Here is a 14,618-nt window from a genome sequence, read left to right as displayed (position 1 = left end):
TTCTGTACCCTCCAAATCTTTATACATTTCTTTGTTCCCATGAACACAGAGAAAGACACTTCGGCGGTTAGTAAATGGGTGAACTGTTCCTTTAATGACTTTGTTAAGTCTCATTCTTTACAAATGTATGTCTAACACTTACATACATGTCTTATTTTTAGATGCAATAGTAAAAAGAATAAAAATATATGATTTAAAAAAACATTATTGCAAAAATGGACATCTTTAAACTGAACACAGAGTGCCCTCTGGTGCTGTGTGTTCCTCGAATGCTGGATTCACTGTCTCCTGGTGAGTTCTGTCAGAAAGCATGCGTATGAGACTATGACTGTTCACGTCATTACAATAGGCCTTGCTAAGGGCTATAAAGCTTAACAGGTAAACAGACTTTACCTTGATCTGACTGTCGCCCTACCTAGGGCAAAAGTAAAAAAAAGTCTTAAAATACACATATATTTAATATTTATAGAATTATATAGACGTCTACTCACTTTTTCTGCAGTTGAAGCAACAAAATAAACCGCAACAGAACATTGAGAGGATAAAACATCCCAAGATAGCAATTAAAAAATAACCTGAGGGGAGATAAAAACAAACTTTTAAATGAATAGGAAACACGTTAGAAAGGGGAGTACAGTGATTCTTTATTAGAAATGGAAATGCTCACTTGCACATATTAATGGAAAGGAAGATGTCCATGTGCCATCAGATCTGCAGGTAAATTCAGCAAAGGCCAGCAGCAGATGTCCAGGTGGACACTGTACTCTACATGTAGATTTGTAGCTGTCATGGCCTTCAGTGCAGTTCATTAAGCCACCGTCGAATAATAGAAGGGGGTAACATTCCACTGCAATGGGACATTTGTGACATTATGCAATACGATGAAAAAAAAGCATATTGTCTAACAAGGTGCCAATATCCTTAAAAACCACAGACAATTGATATGTTGTACCTGCACAAGTAGGTGGAGGTGCATTCCTTACACCTGAAGACATATAATGGAGATCAGCTGTGCCACTCAGCTTATAACCAGCAGCACAAATAAACTGACAGCTGGAATTAAGCGAATGGTTCCCATAGAGACCAGAACATTCCATACAGCCATGCAATGGTTTGGATAACTTCTCACATAACATGGCTGGAAAAAAAATGATCGAGGGAAGATGTTGAATGATAGTCAATTTACACAAAAATTGAACATAAAATGCAATAAGAAGGCATATTTATTGTTAAACGACAGAAGGTGCTATCCACTGTATTGTGTGAGCATCAGTTCATACTGTTGTAAACCGTATACTTCAGAGTAAAATTTTTAAGGTTTTTTTATTTTATTTTAACTACAGTTTCTAATTTTTGCACCACAACACCACAAATACTGCATACATTTTTTGTTCTGACCTGTTTCACACCGTGGCCCAGAAAGACCTTCTTTACACACACAGGTGAAGTTGTTGACCTGTTCAATGCAGTCTTCTCTGTCAGTGCATGAATTGTTTGAACATTGTGCTGAATTAAAACATACGGTACAGATCTATAAACTTTCTTTTCTGCACAGAATACTGTAATTTTTTTATTAAAAGTCATATTACTGTTAAAGCACTCAATTATTTACATATGTGTTCTTACCTTTGTGGCAAACAGGAAGCTTTTTTTTCTCACACCCCTCATCGTTCCACTTGCCATTATTGTCTGATCCAGTGATGTACATTTCCACACAGTTTTCATCAGACCTAATGTTATTGGGTTCATTTTTAGCCCAGGGTTGATATTCTGAAATCTGTCTATGTGAAACCCAAGTCCAGTTGCCATTGATCTTTTTGAGTCCGATCCAGTAGTAAGAGCCAGATCTTTTTGGTAAAAGATTTTTCAGAAAACCTGTTACATTTTCATTGTGGATCATCACTATATCAGTGTAATCCTGTTGACACCACTTCCTCGAGTCATTCCAGGTCATTGTTGTATTGGAGTAACCATAAGTCCATCCTTCCACATCGACTGTGCAGTTTTGAATAATACAACGCAAGTTAACCTAACCTTATTTTAGATTTGAATCAATTATCTTCTTAAAGGATGATGAATGTTCTACACACTTACCTAATATTACCCTCAGATACATCAAAAGTCCAATGTGGATGAATGCAGCTCTGAGCATTAAAGGAAATCCAAACTAAACATTGACAAGAATTGTTTTAATTAAAATGCATACGAGCAGTCTTATATCCAAAATACGAATGTATGAAATATAAAGAGTCCTAAAGGATACATACCATTATTTTTGTCATGATCCTGTCTCTCCTTGTCTTGGTTTTCGAGTCTTGTGGCAGGATCATGTCAGTCCCATGTGTTTTGTGTGGAGAAAGAGCATTGTTTTGGTTTGTGACGCCATGCTCTCTCTCCGGTGTCACGTCCTTAAGCCCCGCCCCCTTGTTTCCCTGTTAGCGGCATTACTGTTTAGTGCTGTCACCGTCCCTGTACAATCTTCCCCGTAGTGTTTCATCCACTTCACCTGCCTCGTGCGATCCTCTTGTTAGCTTTCCTTTAGTGTTTCATTCATATCACCTGCCGCCACTCTCCCTGTGTCATCAGTCCTTGTTAGTGTCTCCCTTTATCTAGTCCCAGTTTTCCTCTGTCCCTTGTTGGGTCATTGTAATTTTTTGTCATCAGTCCTCGCCAGTTGGAGTACCCGTGTTTCGTGTGCTCAAGTTTGTGGACTATAGTTTATTTATTATTCAAAGGACCTTGTTTGTTTTGTCCCCCTTGTGGGAAGTGTTCATTTGCATCTTTGTCTTTCGTTTCTGTTTTCCCCATCGTGGGTCTTTTGTTTAAATGAAGTTTTGATTTGTTCTCACGTCTGCCTGCGCTTGGGTTCGGTCCATAATCGTGACAGTCTTTCTAATGAAACACTCGTGCAGTTGGTCAAATACTTTTCATAGTCTTGAAATATAACTGGAGAGACTATCTTCAGCTTTGTGGGTAGGCCTATGTGGGTTTTATTTAACAGTTCATTTGCATAAAATTGTCGGATGTTTCTTCTCGGGTTTGAATCCATAAACATTTTGGAACGAAAGAATGGCTCTTGGACATGTTGTTTTCATCCTTTTAAAAAAAATCACAAATGCAGTAGAACAAGATGATTTTGGTTGATATCAATTTAAACAAACCTACAAGATAACCACACATACCTTTTTTATGTATTTGCATAACTTTATGTCTTGTATTTGTATGTATATTTCACTTATGTGGACCCCAAAAAAAACCTATTCTGTCAGGATAATGCGTTACTAAACATGAAATTAAAACACTCCCTGCCCTTATACTGTAGATAACACACAGTTTCAGGGAAGGACACATTGACAGGATGCATTCACATGAATAGGACCAGGGTTATTTAAACAAAACCTTTCACTGCAATCACAATGTTAATTGCTTTACTGTGATAAAAGATACAGTTCTTTATTTAGGTGTTGAGATTCAAATGTGCTAACAGTAAAGCTATCTGGAGTGGAGATATAAATAACCAATGTTATTGAACAAATGTTATTGTTTTTCATTTACTTTTAAGATCGATATTGAGTGGATGCTAAAGGCAGAGAAGGGTCTATGCGACGCTTTTATGAGCATCTCATGTCAGTATACTTTATATTTACGCATGGAGGAGTCATTTTTTTATAAATATCAACATTTATTGGTTTACACACAAGTAGTTTTATTACCCCATCAATATATACATATTTACAAAAATATAATAATAATAACAAAAACAACAACACTACAGTAAATTTACAGTACAGTAAAATTTGTTGACTCAAGTAAACAAGTAAAGCTTTCATTGGAAAGAAAAATTACGATGAATAAAGACTATTCGCCGGTCATGTTTGGGTATCTTATGAAGTCCCTATAAAGTGTAATGCTCTTCTGTTCTATATAAAACTGTCAAGTCTGTTTTTATAAACCTGTGGTGGATCCCCAATGTCAGATTTGCTGCTCAGGTCAAACTTGTCAACTGTCAAAGAAACAAAATAATATTCATTAAATTGTGTTATCAAATATATATGTATTAAGTTTAATGTTCAAATTAGCACATTCATATTGCGGCCCCATGATAAGTTTGTTCTCTATAGTGTATTATATACTTGTCTTACCATTTTTCCTCCATTTGTTTAGTATCCAAAGGATGAATAACAGACTAGAGCTCCCAACAGTGGCTGCAACCCCAAGAGTCACTTCTGCTGCTTTAAAGGCTGATACAGAGGGCCCAGGATGAACTGAATAGAAAGTAATCAGTGGTATTATTTCAGCTCTAAAACGTCTCGTTTTATCCTAAAAACAACATATCTGCTTCCCACAGTCAGTGTTGGCTGTTTACCTTGGCACAGTGCCACCACCCCTGACCAGTTTCCATTGTGGTTGCACATCAAGTTCTCACTACTGTGAAGCTGGAAACCATCATGACAGCTGAAAATGCAGATAGTGCCAAAGACAGGTTCCTGTGATGTGCAGTTCATGTGTCCGTTGACAGGCTCGTGAAGTTGTGAGCACTCCACTGCTACAGAGTGAAAAAAAACAAGAAGTGGATTAAAATACAATATTCAAACTTAAATCCATAGATGTGACAAGACTTTGTTAACTACCTTTACATCGAGGTGGTTCATGACTCCACTCTGCTGTGTTTGTACAGCTGATCTCTGACGCCCCCTGGAGGCGATATCCTTCTTCACAACTGAAGCTGCACTTGTTTCCATAACTAAAGCTTGACAAGTCATTGCAAGCCAGGAGACCTTTGGCTGGATTCTCAAGAACCGGGCAACGAACAGCTGAGCAGTGAAAAAGATAAGTGTGAACGTCTTAAATCTTCATTAAGATCAGGTGTAAGTTTAAGGAAAACTAAATGTACATTATCTGAATTTTACCCTGCAAGCTTTAAATACTCACGTTCACATGTTGGTGGTTTGCTTGTCCATTCTGTGGTGGCAAGGCATCTTGTTGTAATGGACCCCTTTAGTTCATAACCCTCCACACAGGAGTATTCACATACAGAGTCATAGGAGAAATTTCCATTAGGATTAGAACACATGACACTGCCATGAGATGTAGGAGTGATGTCCTCTGGATTGCATTTTACAACTGAGAAGCAAAAAAGGGCATAACGGTTCAAATGTTTTTGCTTAGCCTCAGATAATAAGTATAGAACTTTAATGTAGTTTAACTCGTCGCTAAATTACATTCATAATCTAAATAAAAACTGAGCCTCTTACTTTCACAGCTGGGTTGTGAATCGTTCCAGTGTCCCGTGGCCCCACAAAACAGCGAAGAGGAGTTGGACGTTCCTAACGTGTATCCTTCTTGACATGCAAACTCACAGGTGGTCTGGTGGCCGAAGTTACTCTTGGAATCATGGTGACAGTGCATTGTGCCATTGTTTGGTTTTATCAGCTCTGAACATTGAACAGCTGAAAAAAGATACGCATATATCAACACATTGACATGTGAGAAAAGTTTTAAGTATGTAAATTTGTTAAAACCTCATCTGAAGTATAGTGTAAATTCTACTCACGTTCACAGGATGGTGGTTTATTTGTCCATTCTGTGGTGGCATCGCATCTTGTTGTGACTGAACCCTTTCGTTCATAACCCTCCTCACAAGTGTACTCACACACAGAGTCAAATGAAAAGTTTCCATTAGGATTAGAACATTGGACACTTCCATGATCTGGTGCGGTGATGTCCTCCGGCTTGCATTTTATAACTGAAAAATCAGGAAACAAGAACCACTATGTAAGTCGGTTTGCTTAATCTTACAGAAATAAAAGCAGGCGTATCAATAATACCAAAAACCTTCTTACTTTCACAGCTGGGTTGTGAATCGTTCCAGTGTCCCGTGGCCCCACAAAACAGCGGAGAGGAGCTGGACGTTCCTAACGTGTATCCTTCTTGACATGCAAACTCACAGGTGGTCTGGTGGCCGAAGTTACTCTTGGAATCATGGTGACAGTGCATTGTGCCATTGTTTGGTTTTATCAGCTCTGAACATTGAACAGCTGAAAAAAGATACGCATATATCAACACATTGACATGTGAGAAAAGTTTTAGTATATAAATTTGTTAAAACCTCATCTGAAGTATAGTGTAAATTCTACTCACGTTCACAGGATGGTGGTTTATTTGTCCATTCTGTGGTGGCAAGGCATCTTGTTGTAATGGACCCCTTTAGTTCATAACCCTCCACACAGGAGTATTCACATACAGAGTCATAGGAGAAATTTCCATTAGGATTAGAACACATGACACTGCCATGAGATGAAGTAGTGATGTCCTCTGGATTGCATTTTACAACTGAGAAGCAAAAAAGGGTTTAATGGTTCAAATGTTTTTGCTTAGCCTCAGATAATAAGTATAGAACTTTAATGTAGTTTAACTCGTTGCTAAATTACATTCATAATCTAAATAAAAACTGAGCCTCTTACTTTCACAGCTGGGTTGTGAATCGTTCCAGTGTCCTGTGGCCCCACAAAACAGCGTAGAGGAGTTGGACGTTCCTAACGTGTATCCTTCTTGACATGCAAACTCACAGGTGGTCTGGTGGCCGAAGTTACTCTTGGAATCATGGTGACAGTGCATTGTGCCATTGTTTGGTTTTATCAGCTCTGAACATTGAACAGCTGAAAAAAGATACGCATATATCAACACATTGACATGTGAGAAAAGTTTTAAGTATGTAAATTTGTTAAAACCTCATCTGAAGTATAGTGTAAATTCTACTCACGTTCACAGGATGGTGGTTTATTTGTCCATTCTGTGGTGGCATCGCATCTTGTTGTGACTGAACCCTTTCGTTCATAACCCTCCTCACAAGTGTACTCACACACAGAGTCAAATGAAAAGTTTCCATTAGGATTAGAACATCGGACACTTCCATGATCTGGTGCGGTGATGTCCTCCGGCTTGCATTTTATAACTGAAAAATCAGGAAACAAGAACCACTATTTAAGTCGGTTTGCTTAATCTTACAGAAATAAAAGCAGGCGTATCAATAATACCAAAAACCTTCTTACTTTCACAGCTGGGTTGTGAATCGTTCCAGTGTCCCGTGGCCCCACAAAACAGCGGAGAGGAGCTGGACGTTCCTAACGTGTATCCTTCTTGACATGCAAACTCACAGGTGGTCTGGTGGCTGAAGTTGCCTTTGGAAACGTGGTGACAATCCATTGTGCCATTGTGTGGTTTGTACAGCTCTGGACATTGAACAACTGCAAAAATTTTACAGACGTGTTAAAACAGAGATGTTAAAAAAGTTTGTTCAGCCTCATGTGGTATAAATTCTACTCACGTTCACAGCTTGGTGGTTTACTCGACCATTCTGTGGTGGCGGTGCATCTCATCATTCTGGAACCCTGTAGTTTAAACCCTGCTTCACAGGAGTATTCACACTGAGAGTCATATGAGAAGTTCCCATTAGGATTAAAACATTTGACAGTTCCATAATCTGGTGTGGTGACGTCCTCCGACTTGCATATTATAACTGAAAAGCAGACAATGAAAAGGCACCACAGTGAAATTAAATGTTTTTATAAATACAGTACGTCAGTAGTGTTCAGAGAAATGTTACTCACCATTTTCACACCTGTCTCCATAGAATCCCTCAAAGCACGAGCATGTATGGTTGTTTATTTTCTCTACACACTCTCCGTGACCACTGACACAAGAGTCTGCTTTGCAGGATGCTGAAAGGAAGAAAAAATTTTCAAGAGTTTTTAATGTTAACATTACAATACGCAGATATTTAATTTCACCTCATAAACAAACAAAGACTGCCTACCAGTGTAGCACAAAGCAGTCTTTAGTTTCGAACAGTTCTCATCGTTCCATTTGCCATCGCTCTGTTTGTTTCTTTTAATGTATATTTCCACACAATCTTCATTATTTTTTTTCCCGTTGGGCTCATTAATATCCCAGTTCTCAGCTTCATCAGTAAGTGTCTTGTTGGTTCCCACCCAAGTCCAGATGTTATCAATTTTACGTATCCCAATCCAATAATACCCTATGACTTTTGGGAGGACGCTGCTTAAATGAGAAATCTCATCTTTGTTCTGAATGGCCACCATGTCTGTGAAGTGCTCCCTGCACCATTCTCTGGCATTTTCCCATTTCATGGTGAAGTGTGAGTGATGATATGACCAGCCTTCAGTGCCCGTCCACGTGTTTAGCACTGCAGAATAAAACAACTTTGTATTAGCTTTTGTCGGGTGATATAAGAATACATACATATGAATTGTGGGTAAGTGCTTTTCTTTCTTACCTGAAGAAATAAAAAGAAGAGAAGCAAAAAAATTTAAAGGATTGACTCCATGTAATGTTTTGACGCAAAAGCCCTGCAACGTTAATAGACTATATTACTAGCAAGTACATAATATATAAAGACACTAAAGTGATTAAGTACTGCAGAAATACATGCAAATGTATGTAAAACATTAGATTATAACATCTGTATGCCTTTTTCTTACCATTGTTTCTGCTAATAATGTTCCTCTCTGGAGTTATTTTTCTAATGTGATGGTTGTGGTTTGGGAATAACTGTGAGGGGGCCTTTATATGGTTGCTCAGCTAGGCTCAGAACTTCCCTTCCAAGAACTCTTTGTGACGTCGACCAATACAAGCACAGGAATTCTAATCTCTGGAAATACCCAGTCTAACGCCGATAGAGTAGGAAACCTCTGACCACTTTCGTTTATTTACACTAACATTCCCAAGGTGTCAATGTGGATGGAAACAGGATTCACAAAGCAAATCACAAATCAAAAATATTTTTACGATCCGATATATCCATCCAATATATATCAATAAAGGAGATAATAAAAAATCCCTTTTAACTTTTTTGGTGTGTAAAAGTAAAAAAACTGAGAGCTATTAGGTTACATATCCTGTGATGCAATATCTACAGCTATTTTTAAAAAGGAAAAGCAAGACAATATGGGTCATTAAGAGCATGACTCGCAATTGACATTATGCTAGTAACGCTTCCACTGGCGGCTTTACTATACACTCATCGTTTGATGGAACATAATGGCCTTTTATAACAAAGGCTCGTATTTTTACATGTAATGTTTAAGCGAATGTCAGTTTTGTCCAAAAGATTTTAGGTCAAGTTATTATGTCCACACTGGTATTAAAGATAAGTTGTATAGATTTTCATAAGAACAACTCTTTGTTAAATACAAACATTATTAAACATTATTTATGTTAAATACAAACACTATTAAACATTATTAAACAAACATTACAACAGAGGAATTGCTGTGAGGCATGATGAGCTGAGAAATATAATATATTATTATTATACAAACCCCAATTCCAAGAAGTTAATTGTGTAAAATGTCAATAAAAGCAGAACAAAGTGACTTATTTAATTGAATATACCACAATGACAAGATATTTAATATTCAAATTGATAAACTTTGTTGTTTTTTTTGCAAATGCTCATCTAGAATTTGATGCCCGCAACACGTTCCAAAAGATGCTGGGACAGGGGTATTTTTACCTCTGTCTTACATCACCTATTCTTTTAACAACACTTAATAAGCGTTTGGGAACTGATGACACAAATTGTTTAAGCTTTATAGCTGAAATTCTTTTCCATTCTTGCTGGAATACCACTTCAGTTGCTCAACAGTCCGGGGTCTGCGTTGTCTTATTTAGCCCTACATAATGAGTCACACATTTTCAATGGGAGACAGGTCTGGTCTACAAGCAGGCCAGTCTAGTACCCACACTCTTTTCCTACGAAGCCACGCTGTTGTAACACGTGCAGAATGTGGCTTGCCATTGTCTTTTTGAAATAAGCAAGGACATCCCTGAAAAAGATGTTGCCTGGAAGGCAATCGAGGGCACTAACACACCCCCATACCATCACAGATGCTGGTTTTGAACTTTGCGCTGACAACAATCTGCATGGTCCTTTTCCTCTTTAGCCCAGAGGACACAACGTCCATGATTTCCAAAAAACAATTTGAAATGTGGACTCATTAGACCACAGTACACTTTGCCACTTTACATCGATCCATCTCAGATGAGCTCGGCCGGCTGTGTTTCTGGTTGCTGTTGATGTATGGCTTTCGATTTGCATGGTAGAGTTTTAGTTTGCACTTGTACTGTAGATGCTGCGACGAACTGTTTTTACTGACAATGGTTTTCCGAAGTGTTCCTGAGACCACGTAGTAATATCCTTTAACGAATGATGTCTGTTTTATTTACATTTTACACAACATCCCAACTTCACTGGAATTGGGTTGTAGATACTTACATGCACATGATTTTTGATGTGATTGATTATCACATTCTTATTTGAACAGCAGTCCACATTTTGTTTAAAATCACTTGTTTTCCTTACTTTCCCCAGAGGTTTCCAATGTTAAGGTTTAGTTTACACAGCTTGATTTCAGAGTGACCTAGAGCTCTGTGGACAGTGTTTAATGTTTGCACAGAGTTGTACCAGCATCGGAATCATACAGAAACAGCTTCCACCGGTCATCACCTAGTCAAAAAATGTGTGTCAAAATAGTATGTTTTATAGATACTCAATTTTTAAAAAGTAAAAGCTTGTACAAAGTATCCAAGGATTTATTTTAACATGATTTCAAAACTTACAGCATTTAAGCAAGTTGAAGGATAGGAACTTTATTTTAATTAATTTATCTTTATTAATTTTCAAACAATTAAGCATTGCTATTATTACATTAATTACACATACTTCGTTTGTAATCAGGGTTGAAAGGGAAAGTCCGCAGATAAGACCAGAGGAAGGGGTGGTCTGAATAAGCTTACGATAAGTGTCTAACAACACTGACCTACCAAATTCATTTGTAATGTTTCCCAAGCAGATTCTTTTTTGGCTGCTCTGAATGGCGTGATATGAATTATCAGAGCAGCCAAAATAGAAACTGTGTAATTTACTCACTCTCATTTCTCAATATGGGCTGACTGCGGAAAGACTGGAAATAGGTCACCTCCACACTAGTGACCCGAGCGGATATGCATTAGCTGATTCTGACCTCAACCCAGAAATCATTTATTTAGTGTTAATAAAAACGTTTTAATTCTACAATATCAGTGAAAATTAAATGAAACATAAAATATAAAGGCATTAAATCGCTTTCCCGCTCATTCTCCTTCACAACGTTGGAACATTCTTGCTAACGCGGTCCGGTCAACCACATCTCTCACAACCTTCAAAAAACTACTTTAAACTGACCACTTCTGTGAATAATTTATGCACACTTAAGTCACTTGCACTATTGTTTAGTCTAAATTATTATCTGTTCATATCCACTTGTACATTAATGTTCATAGTCTTAATGTTCATAGTATGTTGTCATCCGTATATTGTTCATAGTACATACCTACTGTCATATTTTCAAAGTCCATGCCCATTGTATAATATTTTCTCAATATTGTATTCTGTTTTATTCAAACTGTATATCCTGCACTTGCTAATTGCACTTCTGGTTAGACCTAAACCATATTTCGTAAAACTGTACTTGTATATGTGTAATGACAATAAAGTTTAATCTAATCAAATCTAAAAATACTTGACAGACAAATGAAAAAAATAGAAACCCTCTCTCTTCTCTGTACAGGTAGTGGTTATGATAAAATTAACTATTACTGTATTTACAATCAAAACATATTGAGTACTTTCACTTCCCAACAACATCTTTCACCCACCATTGAATCCATTTCCATATTTATGCGTGGTTATACTCTGCAGCACAAGCATGGAGATCTGTGGCCCCAGAGGTTGACAATGGTTTAGTTTTCACAGCTTGATATCAGAGTGACCTAGACCTCTGTGGACAGTGTTTAATGTTTGCACAGAGTTGTACCAGCATCCGTAGTATACAGAAACAGCTTCCACAGGTCATCCTAGACCTAGTTAAAAATAATCTGTCAAAATAATTTGTTTTTATGGATACTCAATTTATAAAAAGTTAAAGCGTGTACAAAGTATCCAAGGATTTCTTTTATCATGATTTTGCAATTAGAATTCTAGAAGTTTTACTTAATTAATATTGCATTTAGGAATATATAGTCTGTTTAATATTTGACCTGTGTTTCTCTCTCCTTATCTTAAATGTGTGATTCTCAGTGATAACCACTGTGCATGTCTGTGTCTGCACGTTTGTCTGTGTGTCAGAACGTGTGTATATTGTGTGTGTGGAGTGTTTTGTTTGTGGGTGTGTTTGAATCGATGCATGTGTGTCTGTCTTCTGTGTTTTCACTTGTCAATATTTCTCTTTTACAGCTGCTTTGTAACAATGAAAATTGTGAAAAGGGCCATATAAATAAAGTGGACATTACTTGATTTAGAAACTTACAGTAAGCCTTTTAATGTTGTGGGATAGGAACTTTATTTTACTTCATTAATTTTCAAACAATTAAGCATTGCTATTATTACGTGAATTACACATAATTCTCTTTGTAATCTGGGTCGAAAGGGAAAGTTTGCAGATAAGATCAGAGGAAGGGATGGTGGGAGAAAGATTCAATAAGGGCTGGCTGCAGACTGTGGGCGAGTGGAGCTCCACTCTCAAACAGGAAATAAGTCACCTCCACAAGTAACCCGAGCGGATATGCATCAGCTGATTCTGACTCAACCCGGAAATAATTTATTTAATGTAAATAAAATTGTGTAATGTTTTAATGCTACAAAATCAATAGTAGCATTGTTTAAATATTACTAACAACTTTAATTTCACTCATCCAGAATTTTACTTTCAGGTTTGTGGTAGTAACACAGCTGACCTACAAGACAACAAAGAAATGCAAATGTAAACTTTATTTAAAGCTTTATTGTTATGCTGATTTCATTTTCCAACAGGACTTGGCACCTGCCCACACAGCCAAAGGGACCAAAAGCTGGTTCGGTGACCATGGTGTTACTGTGCTTGATAGGCCAGCAAACCCGCCTGACCTGAACCCCATAGAGAATCTATGGGGTATTATGAAGAGGAAGATGAGAGACACCAGACCCAACACTACAGATGACCTGAAGGCCACTATCAAAGCAACCTGGGCTTCCATTACACCTGAGCAGTGCCACAGACTGATTGCCTCCATGCCAGACGCATTGGTGCCAGGCCCAACCAAGTATTGAGTGCATTGAAATTAACATACTTTTCAGAAGCCTGACATTTCTGTTTAAAATATCATTTTTTCATTGATCTTTATGTAATATTACAATTTTCTACACTTAATTTTGGGTAAGCCATAATCATCCAAATTTCAAGAAATAAAGGCTTGAAATATCTCACTCTATGTGTAATGAATCTATATAATATATGGGTTTCACTTTCTGAAATGAGTGATAAAAAATATTGACCTTTTTCATGACATTCAAATCTTTTTTAGATGTCCTGTAGGAGAGACTTCAATGTTGCTCGTCAAAAATAAAAATAAATCCTCTGCGTTTATTCATCATTTTTACGTAATTTCACGCAAGCCATGTGCGTGCTAGCATTGCACGTTAAGACAGCGTCAGTCTGCAGGTGTAGCGATGCTTCAGTGGATCTGTGTAAGACATTTGTAGGTAAACAATGCCTTTCTTCATCTAATTCAAAAAACAACAAGAAAATTCGAGTCTTGTTTCAAGTGGAGGTTGTTTCTGTGCCATGTGTAATTTCTTATTGGAATGGTTTTGTAAGTGATATTTTCCGTGGAAAAAAGTTAACTAATAAAACGAGAGAAATCACCTTTAAATTAATTCACAGGTTTTACCCAGCTAAATGCTTTCTCAAAAAACTTAAGAATGACATTGATACCCTCTGTTCTTTCTGTTCAGAAAAACATGAGACCACTTTACATCTGTTTTGGAACTGCTCTTTCACAGTTACATTTTGGTGTGACATTTGTGATTTTATCAATTGTTATGTAAATCCTAATGTTGATTTTACATACAGAAATGTAATTTTTGGTTTTCATGAATGTGAAAAGAAAAGTGATATTTATTTTATAAACCTAATTTTTCTGTTAGCTAAATTTCACATTCACAAATCTAAATTCTCTAAATGCATTCCTCTTTTTTTGAGGTTTAAACGTGAGTTGAAAATGTACTTTGAGTCTGTTGAGTTATCTAAAAACTTATAAACTACAAGAACAGTGGCTGTGTTTAAAGACTTGGCACTTAATCTGGATTGAAAGACTGAAGGAATTTAGTCTGGATTCAGGGAATCTGGAGGTTGTATTGACAATGATATTGGTTGTTGTAAATATTTGTTTTTTTTTATCTCCTACAAGCATTTCATAAAAAAAAAATTAAATACAAAGGTGTAGCGATGCTGAGTTAAAAAGTCCTTGACACCATTTTGCACCTTCTTTATTCATTCAAGTGGAGGGGACTTATTTCATGTTCGAGAATGGAGCTATGCAGCCTGACTCATAAATGTTGTTACAGTAGCTAATGGATGAATGTATGAAATGGCCGAATTTATATACTTTATAAAAAATGTGTTAACATAGTTAGCCAAAATACCACTATTTATGAATTTATTGTTTTACAGCTAATTATTTCTGCATTCATTTATTTTATTTTTTTTATGGTTAGAATTGTCTCACCGTTTTATTGCTTA

At 36.9% G+C, this 14,618-nt stretch overlaps 2 protein-coding genes across 3 annotated transcripts; both read right to left on the bottom strand.

Moving 5' to 3' along the window:
- Window positions 1-69: 69 nt before the first annotated feature.
- Window positions 70-2,333, bottom strand: LOC306905115 (L-selectin). Its single transcript, XM_079475508.1, has 9 exons — window positions 2,268-2,333; window positions 2,095-2,167; window positions 1,627-1,995; window positions 1,399-1,506; window positions 953-1,138; window positions 668-847; window positions 492-575; window positions 394-415; window positions 70-298 (listed from the first exon to the last, which is right to left on the bottom strand). Exons 1-9 carry the CDS (start codon window positions 2,328-2,330, stop codon window positions 226-228), a joined length of 1,158 nt encoding a protein of 385 aa, XP_079331634.1. The 5' UTR covers window positions 2,331-2,333; the 3' UTR covers window positions 70-225.
- A 1,334-nt stretch (window positions 2,334-3,667) lies between these two features.
- On the bottom strand, window positions 3,668-8,574 carry sele (selectin E). 2 transcript variants are annotated; one of them, XM_079474206.1, is made up of 17 exons: window positions 8,502-8,574; window positions 8,297-8,369; window positions 7,817-8,206; window positions 7,611-7,721; window positions 7,328-7,519; window positions 7,053-7,247; window positions 6,764-6,955; window positions 6,465-6,659; window positions 6,142-6,333; window positions 5,844-6,038; window positions 5,555-5,746; window positions 5,256-5,450; window positions 4,933-5,124; window positions 4,632-4,814; window positions 4,367-4,546; window positions 4,143-4,265; window positions 3,668-4,003 (listed from the first exon to the last, which is right to left on the bottom strand). In XM_079474206.1, the coding sequence occupies exons 1-17, from the start codon at window positions 8,502-8,504 to the stop codon at window positions 3,921-3,923; spliced, it is 2,886 nt and encodes a 961-aa protein (XP_079330332.1). In that variant the 5' UTR covers window positions 8,505-8,574; the 3' UTR covers window positions 3,668-3,920. The 2 variants fall into 2 exon arrangements, with proteins under 2 accessions (XP_079330332.1, XP_079330333.1); XM_079474207.1 differs by lacking the exons at window positions 6,465-6,659; window positions 6,764-6,955 and having other exon boundaries at window positions 3,669-4,003.
- Between the last annotated feature and the right edge of the window lie 6,044 nt (window positions 8,575-14,618).

The sequence above is a fragment of the Barbatula barbatula genome (assembly GCF_947034865.1).
Source record: "Barbatula barbatula genome assembly, chromosome: 15".
In the NCBI taxonomy this organism is placed as follows: domain Eukaryota; kingdom Metazoa; phylum Chordata; class Actinopteri; order Cypriniformes; family Nemacheilidae; genus Barbatula; species Barbatula barbatula.
The sequence above is the reverse complement of the archived record's forward strand: the minus strand, read 5'-3'. Positions and strand labels throughout refer to the sequence as shown.

Excerpts from the sequence above, each read along its gene's own strand:
- LOC306905115 (XM_079475508.1), bottom strand. The coding sequence starts at position 2,330 with ATGATCCTGCCACAAGACTCGAAAACCAAGACAAGGAGAGACAGGATC. Across the intron at positions 1,507-1,626 it reads GCTTCCTGTTTGCCACAAAG|CACAATGTTCAAACAATTCA; the intron begins GTAAGAACACAT and ends GTTTTAATTCAG. Across the intron at positions 848-952 it reads ACCTCCACCTACTTGTGCAG|TGGAATGTTACCCCCTTCTA; the intron begins GTACAACATATC and ends GTCCCATTGCAG.
- sele (XM_079474206.1), bottom strand. Across the intron at positions 7,520-7,610 it reads TGGAGACAGGTGTGAAAATG|TTATAATATGCAAGTCGGAG; the intron begins GTGAGTAACATT and ends TCTGCTTTTCAG. Across the intron at positions 4,266-4,366 it reads GGTGGTGGCACTGTGCCAAG|TTCATCCTGGGCCCTCTGTA; the intron begins GTAAACAGCCAA and ends CTTTCTATTCAG.